Source organism: Chrysochloris asiatica, unplaced genomic scaffold (assembly GCF_000296735.1).
Source record: "Chrysochloris asiatica unplaced genomic scaffold, ChrAsi1.0 scaffold00409, whole genome shotgun sequence".
In the NCBI taxonomy this organism is placed as follows: domain Eukaryota; kingdom Metazoa; phylum Chordata; class Mammalia; order Afrosoricida; family Chrysochloridae; genus Chrysochloris; species Chrysochloris asiatica.
In genome coordinates, this window is record NW_006408927.1 from 775727 (window position 1) to 787738 (window position 12012).

Sequence of the window (12012 nt, forward strand, 5' to 3'; positions counted from 1 at the left end):
GCCCATGGTGGACAGATTTCAGCTGAGCATCCAGATGAAGACAGATTAGGAAAAAGGGGAGACAAAGTACTTCCTAATGCTTAGCCACTAAAACCCTAATCAATAGCAGTGAAAAACTATCAGATAGCCCTGGAATATTGAATATTGATGAAAAGCACCAGAATATTGTCATATTCAGTGTCGGAAGATGAGACCCTCAGGTTGGAAGGCACTCAAAATACGACCAGGGAAGAGCTGCCTCCTCAAAGTAGAGTTGCCCGTGATGACGTGAATGGAGTAAAGCCCTCGGGACCTTCATTTGCTGATGGGGCACAGCTCAAAATGAGGAGAGACAGCTGCACACATCATTCATACTGAGAACATGCAATGTACAAAGTATAAATCTAGGAAAATTGGAAATTGTCAAAAATGAAATGGATAAAACTAAAGTTCCCCCATGTAAACTATCATGTAATTCACAATAAAACATTAAATATATATATAGAATGAAAAAAAAAAGAGATGGAATGCATAAACATTGATATCCTAGGCATTGGTGAGCTGAAATGGACTGGTATTGGCCACTTTGAATCTGACAATCACGAGGTTCACTATGACGGGAATGACAAATTGAAGAGAAAAGGTATCACATTCGTCATCAAAAAGAACATATCAAAATCTGTCATGAAGTGCAATGCTGTCTGTGATAGGAAAATATCCATACACCTACCAGGAAAACCAGTTAAAACCACTATGATTCAAATTTATGAACTGTTATTAGGTGCCATCGACTCGGTACCGAGTCATAGTGACCTTATATAGGGTTTCCAAGGAGTGGGTGGTGAGTTTGAACCATTGACTTTGTGGTTCAAACCAACCTTGCGATCCAGTGATTCATCCCACAGCACCCACACGTGGACTTGTAAAGACAATAGTAAACGAGAAGAAAACTCAACACTGTTCCTAACTAAAAGGTTGGAAGTTTGGGTCCACCCAGAGGCATGGTGGAAGAAAGTCCTGGTTATCTACATTGGGAAAACCAGCCATTGAAACCCCCCTGGGGCTCAGTTCTGCTCTGAAACACGTGGGGGCGCCATGGGTCAGGGCCAACTCGATGGCCACTGTTTCTGGGCTGCCTGGGAAAGGTGCAGGGCCTCGCCACTTCCAGGGCTCTGCAGTGCGGTGCCAAGACTGAACACCCAAGAGTGTGTGTACCTGTCCACAGGTGATGACCGAGGAGCAGGTGGCCTACAACTGGACAGCAGCCCCTGCTGTACTCAGGAGACCAGGCCCAGGGGGCACTGGCCAACCAGACACAGGTCTTTAACCCCACTGTCCCTGCTGTGCCCAGCACAGACTATCTATGCGTGCACACGGTTACCCTAGCAGCTGCTTGCCCCAGGCCACGCAACTGGCCAAGAATGGGCCCTGTTTCCCCAGGCGTCAAGGGGCCCAAGGGCCGTTGGGAATGCTTGTGTTGAAAAGTGACCACAAACAGCTCCCAGGTGGGGAGAGGAGGAAGCGAAATGGGGCAACCGATCCCTGATGCCTTGTGGGGGGCAGGAGCGGGAAGGGATGTGCTGGGGCTCCCTCCTGACAACGGGGAGTCCAGAAGAGTCTGGGGACATTTCAGGATCAGGGATGGGTGGGGTGGGGGAGTCCTTCTTCCCATGGGAATCCCTGGAGGAGGTGAGATGGGACTGGCTGAATTTAGGGCACTAGGGAGCTACTGGAGGATTAGGAGCAGGGCAGGGCTGAGCGCTCTGGAGGCTGCTCACAACCCTTACAGATATTGGAGGTTGAAAGGCACAAGGCACTCACGTCTTGGTTCTTACTGGTGGGGAAAACAATGCCGGAAAGGAAGCGCTAGAACAGTTGGGACCTGGCTTGGGGAGAGGTGAGGCCCCAGCTGGCTGGAGAAAGAGAGAAGAGGGCCTGGGGCTCAGGAGGGGGAATGAACAGGGTGAGGGGAGCAGGCTGAGGGTACTAAGCCTGGGGGAGATACTGCAAGGGGCCAGGCCTAAGACTGTCGTTGTCAAGTGCCACGGAGTTGCTTCCAACTCATAGTGACTCTGTATGGGGTTTCCAAGGCTTTTTTTTACAACAGTCTTTTCGAGAGCAGAAAGCCTCATCGTTCTCCTGTGCTGAGAGGCTGATGGGCTCAAACCACCGACCTTGTGATTTACAGTCCAGTTTTTATCAAACAGATCCATCCCATGCTCCAGCCCCCTGGCAACATGAATGTGCTTTCTATCTTAGTGAATTTGCCAGTTCTGAACAGTTCACGTGAGTGGAACCATACAGGATGTGGCCTTTGTGACTGACTTCTTTCACTGAGCCCCATGTTGTCGAGGTTCGTCCACGTTGTTAACACTAAGTAATAATCCACTGTAAGGAAGGGCCACAGCGAGTCTGTCCATAGTTGTTTGCTGACACTTGAACTGTTGTAAATAACACAGCTATGAACATTTGTGTTCAAGTTTTTCTGTGTTATCATTTCTCCTGGGTATCTACCTAGAAGGAGTATTTTTCCTATGTGGAAAAACCTGTACATTTGCCTACCTGCTAATTGGACTGGTACATGCATCATCCTAGCATACATATCCTTGCCGTAACCTATTCTTTTGAAGATCAACCTTTATTAGTCCCCATAAACACTCCCTTGAGCCAAATCACACGTACCTTGCAACTTATCCCCCTATTTGTGGTCCTAGGAATCCAGGTGTAGGAACCAAAGAAGCAGGAACTTCAGTCTCTGCAGCCCTATCCTCTTCTCTATGAGAAAGCTTAGATGAACTGTCTCTACAACTTAAAGGAGGAGCTGACTTTCTGCTCCCGTCAAGATTTACCACCTCGGAAACCCTGTACAGGGTCACTATGAGTCGGAACCGACTCCACGGCACATAACCACCACCAACCACCAGAACTGGCAGGTTTTATTGGACTCCTGGTGTGGTGCTGTAGGGGTTAGCACTGGGCTGCAAACCACAAGGTCGGAGGTTCAAATGCACCAGCTGCTCCTCAGAAACCCTATGCCGGGTCACTATGAGTCAGAACTGACTCAATGGCACTTAACAATAACAAATGCTAACTGGAGAGTGCTGGTGTGACGCTGTAGGATAAAGCAGTAGGCTGCTAACCACAAAGTCAGCAGTTCGAGTCCACCAGCTGCTCTCTGGGAGAAACATGATACTTTCCGCTCCCACAAAGATGTAAAGCCTAGGAAACGCTATACGGGGTCTCTGGGAGTCAGAACCAGACTCAATGGCACTTAACAACAACAACAGCTAATGTTGTCAGGAAGGACAAGTCGTTGAGTGTCATCGTGCTTGTTAAAGTGGAGGATCTGCGAAAACGTGGAAGAGCCTCAGTGAGATGGGTTGGTACAAAGGCACCAGCAATGAGTGTAAGGATGGCATGGGACCGGGCTGTGTTTCGGTTCTGTTGTATGTAGGATCACCTAACAACAGTGGCTAATGAAAGGAGCCTGGTAGCACTGTGGGTTAAGCATTAACTCAACACATGGCTGGTGGTTCAAACCCACCAGCTGCTCCTCGGAGACCCTATACAGGGTCGGAATCGACTATAGGACACTTTACAACAACAACAACCAGTGTGAATCTGCAGTGTTGGGGTGGCTCTCTAGGCTAATGCACTGCACCACAAGGTCAGTTTGAACCATGAGTCGGTGGTTCAAACTCATCAACTGATCCTTGGAAACCCAATCCAGGGTCACTGTGAGTTGGAAACAACTTCAGGGCACTTAACAACAACAACTGGTGAATTTATTGGCTATTTGTGGATCTTTGGAGAAATGTCAACTCAAGACCTTTGTTTAAGTGATTGATTCTTTCTGTTGTTGAGCTTTAAGAATTCTTTGTATGTTCTGGATTCCCAATCTTCTTATTCTTTCCTGGTGCCCACATTAGCACCCATCTCTTGCCCCAAGTCCTGGGTGCCACGAAGGAAGAAGGGAGACAAAGTCATCAGTACCACATGGCTCCCGATCCCACTTGATCTTAACCCCATTTTACAGATGTGGAAACTGAGGCACTTAGGATCCACAGATTCTTTAAACGGGCAGGACTTGAATCCAGACCTGCTGAGTCCCATCCAAAGCCTTCATGGATACCACTGGGTACACTGGTGCACAGATTGGGGAAATTGAGGTAAGGTGGGCATCACAGTCCTGCTTATATTTGTCGAGTTCCTGGTCGTGTGCCCCATTCAGGGCGGTCATCCTCATAGTGCCCGGAACTGGGGTCCCATTTTACAGAAAAAGGGGAGCAGCTGGAGGAATTCAGGCTGGCCCTTTGAGCCTTGAGCAACTTGTGGCTTTCCTGCGGGTTGGGACTGGCCCCATGGGGGGGCGTGCCAATGCCCAGGGCCCCAGTATAAGGGCTGAAGTCGCCCCCAGCCTCCACAGCCCCCACCATGCCTGTGCTCCCACTTGTAGCCCTCCTGAGTAGCCTGCTGGCGTCCACGTGGGCCGGTGAGTGTCCCCAGGAGACCCCCTCCATCTGTGCTGGGGGGCTTGCCCTCTTGGGAATCAGAGAAATAAGGAGACCTAACCTAAGCCACCCATCCTGGTCCTGGGCATCAAGGACTGCTCGGGCCCATCTGTCCCCTTTAGGAACGGGGGAGGGTAGGGTCTCCCCTGTGGCTGCGTGGCGGGGAGTTGAGGTGAAACTGGGAGGGGCTTCAGAGCCGCCCCCTCTCCGCAGGCTCGGCCCCGGGAGCTGGCATCGTGGGCGGCAAGAAGGTTAGGCGTGGGGAGTTCCCCTTCCTGGCCTCGATTCAGCATGAGGGGAACCACTTCTGCGGGGGCGCCCTAATCCACAGGCGCTTCGTCCTCACTGCGGCCAGCTGCTTCCGTGTCAGGTAAGGGGGTCTGAAAGACTGGACAGAGCTCAGAGGAGGGCTTGGGGTGGGGGAGGAGAGGCGCCCCTTATTTGACTCCTCACTGCCCTGGGACCCACCCAGACTGTCTGGAACTTCCTCACCGGGCCCCAACCTAATGTTTCCTCTCCTTCATCTCCCCGCTGCCCCAGGAACCCGGGAATTACCACTGTGGTGTTGGGGGTCTACGATTTGAGACGCCGTGAGAGTTCGAGACAGACCTTCTCTGTCAGGAGCATCAGTGAGAATGGTTATGACCCCCAGCAAAGCCTGAACGATGTGCTTCTGCTGCAGGTGGGGGCAAGGGCGGCCATCAGGGCATTGTGACCCAGCCCGGGGAGGGGGGCCCCAGAAACCCTATACAGGATCGCTATGGGTCGGAATTTCACAACAACAACAAGGCAAAGGGCGAAGGGGAAAACATGCAGAGTGAGAAACAGCATGTGCAAAGGCCCTGGGGTGTTGAGTTGCTAACAGGAGAAAGATGAGGCATCTGCTCCTAGAAAGATGCACACACAGCCTGGAAACCCTATGTTGTTGTTGTTGTAAAGTGCCGTCGAGTCAGATCCGACCCATAGTGACCCTGTACAGGGTTTCCGAGGCTGTGAATCTTTACGGGAGCAGAACGCCTCATCTTTCTCCCACAGAGCGGCTGGTAGTTTCGAACCGCTGGCCTTAAGGTTCGCAGCCCTATTCGTAACCACTACGCTACCAGAGCTCCTTGGGAAACCCTATGGGCAGGTCTGTTTTCTCCTGTAGGGTTGCTGTGAGTCAGAATGACCTGATGGCAGTGAGTTTTTTGGTTTTGGTGTGTACAGGGGCCTCTTTGTTTCCTTTGATGGTTAAAAAATTACAGCAAAGTGCCCACAACAGACGCATCATAGCATGTTTGGCCTCCTGTTGGTGTGGGCTTAAGCTGTTTCCAAATATTTTTGCTATGCCAAAATCATAGTGCGCTTCTTGGTTCATATTTCAAACCACTTTGTGGAAATGGATCTATGAGTATCCACTCCCCAAGCAGAATTAGAAACTGCCCGTCTCTCCACATCTTCACTGACACCGGGTATTATGATTTTTATAGAAGACGGGACGTGGTACCTGGTAGGTTTGTCTCCATCTCCTGGGCAAACCCAATACTTTCAGGGTCTCAGTTTGTCCTCCCACCCACCCTCATGATAGAAATTAGTTATCATTCTCTTTCTAAATGGGAGGAACCCTGGTGGCACAATGGGTTAAGCATTGAAGCTGTTAGCTGGAAGGTCAGCAGTTCAAATCCGCTAGTCTCTCCTCCGGAGAAAGGTTTTCTGCTCCATAAAAATGTACAGCATCAGAGACGCTAGGGAGCAGTTTCACTGGGCCTCGTAGTGTGGCTGCAAGTCGGGATCAACTCGCTGGCACTGGGGTTGGTGTTTCTAAGTGGGGGGGACAAGAGGCCCAGAGAGAGAAGGCACTCAGAATTCTACAGCACCCCTGGGATTGAACCCAGACCACTCACAGATCAAAAGTCACAGCTCCTATCCCCACGTGGGACTCCCCGAGGGTCCAGACCCCTGTCCCACCCCCTCCCCACTCGGTTTGCCTCCCCAGCTGGACCGTGAGGCCAACCTGACCAGCAGTGTGGCACTGGTGCCGCTACCCGCACAAAACACCACGGTGGAAGCCGGCACCCGCTGCCAGGTGGCCGGCTGGGGGCTCACGCAGCGCAGTAGATTCCTCTCCCGCTTTCCAAGGGTCGTCAACGTCACCGTGACCCCTGAGGAGCAGTGTCGTCCAAACAACGTGTGCACGGGTGTGCTTACTCGCCGGGGAGGCATCTGCCAGGTACGGGCCGGGCAAGACTTCCCATGGTGGGAAGAAGCAAAGTCAGGCTGCTTCCTGGGGGCTGAGGGAGGGTGCTCCTGGGGCGTCAGGTAGTGTTCCTAGAGGGGTATGAGACCCAAAAGTCAATTAGGAGCTAAGCAGGCAGAGGGTGGCAGGAAGAATGTGCAGAAAGCCAGAACAGACAGCATGTGCAAAGGGCCTGTGGTTAGAATGAGACTTGTGGACTCCAGGCGTAGAGAAAGGTTCAGACCACAAATTGCTTGCCCGTGTCCTGGGATGGGATGGAGAGCTGGGCCCAGGGCACTCTAACACTCCTACTTCCACCCAGGGTGACGGGGGCACCCCCCTTATCTGCAACGGCCTGGCCCATGGTGTGGCCTCCTTCTCTCTAGGGCCCTGTGGAAGGGGCCCCGACTTCTTCGCCCGTGTGGCTCTCTTTCGAGACTGGATTGACTCCATTCTAAACACTCCATCAGATGAGCCTGTCAGGGGACTGTGACCCCTCCACCCCCTGCCCCGGAGCCCAACCCTGCCATCCACACCACTCACACCCTGTGGCCATGTCTCTGGTCCTACGAACGTCCTTCAAATTGCACCTCTGGGCCTGCACACGCCTCCCTCAGGTTCCTCTGGTTGAGATGCTAATAAAAGAAGTCATTGGTCTTCTGAATCTGATTTCTGCGTCACGGGGGTGGGAGACGGCCCTGTGGGCTTTGGGGAGGGGTCTGTGTAATTGTCTGCTGTGCACACTGAGTCCCATACTGGACGCCCCCCAAATCAGAGGCTGCTGAGAGCTGCACCTTCCAGAGGGACCCCAGGGGTTCAGTGAGGCTGGGTGTTCCACCTGAGGTCACACACACAGCCAGTATGGGTTTCAAACCCTAGTTTGTGGGATTCTGGTCCCCAGCTCAGGTTTTTAATGATAATGGTGCTGATAAAATACATGTAAGGAAAACATTTGTAATTTTGGCCATTTTTAAGGAAGATTGTATTTACCATATTGTACAGTCATCACCGTATTTCCTTTTATCCCCCTAAACAGAAACACAAGGGGACCCTGGTGGCACTGTGGGATAACCACATGGTCGGTGGTTCAAACCCACCAGCCGCTCCTCTGAAATGCTGTGAGTCGGAACAGACTCAATGACACTTAACAACAGCAACAACAAACATATAGTGGCCGTGTATGATAAGCACTGAATTGCTAACAGCAAAGTCGATGGTTCAAACCCACCAGTCGCTCCAATGGAGAAAGATGAGGCGTTCTGCTCCCATAAAGATTTATAGCCTCAAACCTTATACAAGGTCGTTGTGAGTCAGGACTGACCCGACACAGAACGACAGCAGTTACAAGACCCCTGGTGGTGTTACAGTGGTTAACCAAAGGTCATTGGTTCAAACCAGTCCAAGGACTGTTGAGAGAGCGCCTCGGTGGTCTGGTCCCATAAAGTTGGCAGCCTGGGAGACCCTATGGGGCAGTTCCACCCTGTCACACAGAGTTGTAATGAATCGAAAACCAACTCAGCAGCACGTACTTAAATAGTAACCCCAGGTGGTGACCTGGCTGCACTGGTGGACAAGTATGTTTGAGCTTTTGTTTTCAATTGGGGGGGGGGCAGAGATCTAGGAGTGGGATTATGGGTTCATACGGTGTTTCTGTCCACCCCTCTTCTGTCAGTTTGTCGTATTGCGGTGGCTTTCCTGTCGCTGTGAAGCTGAAAGCTATACCACCAGTATTTCAAATACCAGCAGGGTCACCCACGGTGGACAGGTTTCAGCTGAGCTTCCAGACAAAGACAGACGAGGAAGAAGAAGGAAGTGGTCTGCTTCTGAGGCATTTGTCGGTTGCAGCTGATAGCAACCCTGTATAGGGTTTCCAAGGAGCTTCTGGTGGGTTTGAACTGCCGACCTTGAGGTTCACAGTCCAGTGCTGATCCTATCGTGCTGCACCAGAGACGCATTAGTCAGGGGGACATGGTCTGATAGAGGACCAGAAGACGAGCCCTTCAGGTTGGAAGTAACTCAGCATAGACAGCAGCTACAACCATGGGATCCAACAAAACAATTGTGAGGAAGCTATAGGACCAAGCTGCCAAAGTTTCCATCTGTTATGCATAGGGTCCTTATGAGTTGGAACTGGCTCAATGACACCTAACACTAACAACATGGTGTTTCTATGTTTAACTTTCTAAGGAATCACCAACCTGGTTTTCACAGTGGCTGTAACTTTTACATTCTCACCAGGAACGCATGAGGTTCCCAATTTCCCCACATCTCTGTCCCATCCACTGTTGGGCAGGCTAATTTCAGAGCACACTGCGGTGCCTTGTTTGTGCGTCGTGTTTCTTGTTGGTTAAAACTGTGTGTTTCGTAGGCTGGACTGAGGTTCCCTGATATCATGGCTCTATCACTGGACAAAAGCAGGCAGAGTGTGGGTACTGAAAGGGTATCTACTGTTTCAGCTATCTAAATTTGGATGCAAGGAACCTGGATGGTGCAGTGAGTGAAGCATTGCATTTCTGACTGCAAGGTAAGTGGTTCAAATCCAACAAGTGCTCCATGGGAGAAAGCTGAGGCTGTCTGCTCCCACAAAGATTTCGTTCTGGAAATCCTATGTAGGGTCACTATGAATGGGGAGTGACTTTAATGACTCATTGCCCGCTAAGCTTCCTAACTCATCTTTCACGTTAGTGTCTGTTTGGTCCCCTTATAGGTAGATCTAGAGTCCTGGTGTGGCACTGTGGGTCAGAACCAACTCAACGGCACTTCACAACGACAACGACAACACAGATCTTAAACGAGTGCACCAGTCAAGGCAGACATTGCTTGATATCTAAACTTGACTATTTATTGTTCTAAGAAGAGCTCAGGGAATCTATTTAGCTTAAGGTTCAAATGAATGGTTTCAAATTCAGAAAGGTGTGGGTCAGGGTTGTGTTCTTTCACCATACTTATTCAACCTGTATGCTGAGCAAATAATACGAGAAGCTGGGTTCTATGAAGAAAAACATGGCATCAGGATTGGAGGAAGACTCATTAACAACCTGCGATATGCAGATGATACAACCTTGATCGCTGAAAGTGAAGAGGACTTGAAACATTTACTGATGAAGATTAAAGAGCACAGCCTTCAGTGTGGATTGCATCTCAGTGTCAAGAAAACAAAAATCCTCACCACTGGACCAATAAACAACATTCTTATCAATGGAGAAAAGATTGAAGTTGTCAAGGACGTCATTCTTCTTGGATCAACTATCAACACTCACGGAAGCAGCAGTCAAGAGATCAGACGACGTATTGCATTGGGCAAATCTGCTGCACAAGACCTCTTTAAAGTGTTGAAGAGCAAAGATGTCAGCTTGAGGACTAAGGAGCGCCTGACCCAAGCCATGGTATTTTCAATAACCTCATATGCATGCGAAAGCTGGACAGTGAGTAAGGAAGACCATAGAAGAACTGATGCTTTGGGGTTATGGTGTTGGAGAAGAATATTGAAAGTGCCATGGGCTGCCAAAAGAACCAATAGATCTGTGTTGGAAGAAGTGCAGCCAGAATGCTCCATGGAGGCCAGGATGGCCAGACTTTGTCTCTCATACATTCAGTGAGATTCCACAGGAGAGTCCCCTCTGGGAGGGGCTCGCTACCTGGTACACCCAGGGGAGAAACAGAGACAGCGAGATAGAGAGACACAGAGGGGAGAAAGAGAGACATAGACAGAAAGAGGTAGAAAGAGAAATGGAGAAAGAGAGACAGAGTAAGAGACAGAGAAAGGAAGAAGGGAGAGACAGAGAGAGAGAGAGAGACATAGATGGAGAGAGGTGGAGATAGATATAGAGACAGGGAGGGGAGAGAGAGAAATAGAAAGAGAAGCAGGGAGAGGTAGACGAACAGAGACACAGAGATGAAGAGGGACAGAGAAGATTGAGAGACAGAGAAGACGAGAGCCCGTGGTATCTCCTGTTGGGGCCGTTTAGCCAGGACCTGGAGACACCCACACGCAGGCCATGTTCCTTTGGCCGTTGTCGGTTGTGACACTCACAGTTGGAGCAGGAAGGGGTTGAGACCACAGCTTCCAGCCCCTACTTCCCCTCCAACACCAGCCTGACCCCCATGGATGGGTTGATCCAAGGTCCCACCTCTCCCCATCACAGCCCTGCCAGGCAGGGTGCCCCAGGCATGCCCAGCCCAGCCATTCCTCCCTGGCCTGGCCCTCTGCACCCTGACACTGGCTTCCTCTTCCATGCATTCTCCAGGGACTGCAGGAAAGGACACTAGGCAGTCTCCCGGCCCACAGTGGCCGCTGTGGTCTCTCCAGCAGCTCCCTGCCCCAGAGCTCCAGCAGGCTTGGGAGCTGGCCAGAACTCAGCTGATTCCTAAGGGAAATGACTTATCCAGGTGTGCACCAGAGTTTGTTTGGTCTAACGGAGGTTTGAGGGGTTCTCTCTGTGCCAGGAAGGTGCTCAGGTAGTGTAGTGGTTATGAGTCGGGCTGCTAACTCAAGGTCAGCAGTTCGAAACTACCAGCCTTTCCACAGGAGAAAGATGAGGCTTTCTGCTTCCCTAAAGGTTTACAGCCTCGAGAACCCCATACAGGGTCGCAATGGACCGGAACCGACTCCACGACACATACCCACCACATTCACCTCTGTGTCCGGGCCTTCCTACTCTCTTGTGTCTCCTAGTGCCGGAGCGTGAGGGTCTTCCAAGAGCAGGCATTAGATGTCACTCAGGCTGGCCAGCCGAATCCAAGGAAGACATTCTCTCCCTGTGGGTTCCGGGGTAGTTCCTTGCTTCTTTCAGCCTCTGTGTTCCTGGGTTCCTTGGGGATCCCCACATGTTCCAGCCTAACTCAGTAAAGACTGGCACCCTTGAGCACTGAGTTCTATACAAGACCAAATGGTCAACAGCTATCATAAAGCCCAGGTCAGAAAGCTGGGGTGCAGGGCATTGACATCGGCAAGAGTGAAATTACCAGAACAGAAAGAAGGAGAATGGAACCCGGTTTATCCATCGGTATGTCTAGAAATGGTGGCCTGGGAGCGGGTTTTGTCCTGTATATTTTCACCAAGAGTAAAAGAGAATGCTAAAAGTTCTTAATTTTGTAAGATGGAACGTCAGTGGTTCAACCCCACCAGCTGCTCCATGGGAGAACGATGAGGCTTTCTGCTTCCCTAAAGATGCACAGCCTGAGAACCCCTAGACCTGGTCAGTGACACCTAACCCAACAGGTTTAAGGCACACACTACATCAACATGACTTTGTTAACCCAACAGAGAAAATTCTCTTCCCAAACGGAATCACATCCACGGGGCGT

At 50.8% G+C, this 12012-nt stretch overlaps 1 protein-coding gene across 1 annotated transcript; it reads left to right on the forward strand.

The window, feature by feature from the left end:
- Positions 1-4413: 4413 nt before the first annotated feature.
- On the forward strand, positions 4414-7198 carry AZU1 (azurocidin 1). The gene is made up of 5 exons (XM_006876736.1): positions 4414-4471; positions 4704-4860; positions 5031-5172; positions 6466-6699; positions 7028-7198. The coding sequence occupies exons 1-5, from the start codon at positions 4414-4416 to the stop codon at positions 7196-7198; spliced, it is 762 nt and encodes a 253-aa protein (XP_006876798.1).
- The last annotated feature ends 4814 nt before the right edge of the window (positions 7199-12012 follow it).

Excerpts from the sequence above, each read along its gene's own strand:
- AZU1 (XM_006876736.1), top strand. The coding sequence starts at position 4,414 with ATGCCTGTGCTCCCACTTGTAGCCCTCCTGAGTAGCCTGCTGGCGTCC. Across the intron at positions 5,173-6,465 it reads ACGATGTGCTTCTGCTGCAG|CTGGACCGTGAGGCCAACCT; the intron begins GTGGGGGCAAGG and ends TTGCCTCCCCAG. Across the intron at positions 6,700-7,027 it reads GCCGGGGAGGCATCTGCCAG|GGTGACGGGGGCACCCCCCT; the intron begins GTACGGGCCGGG and ends ACTTCCACCCAG.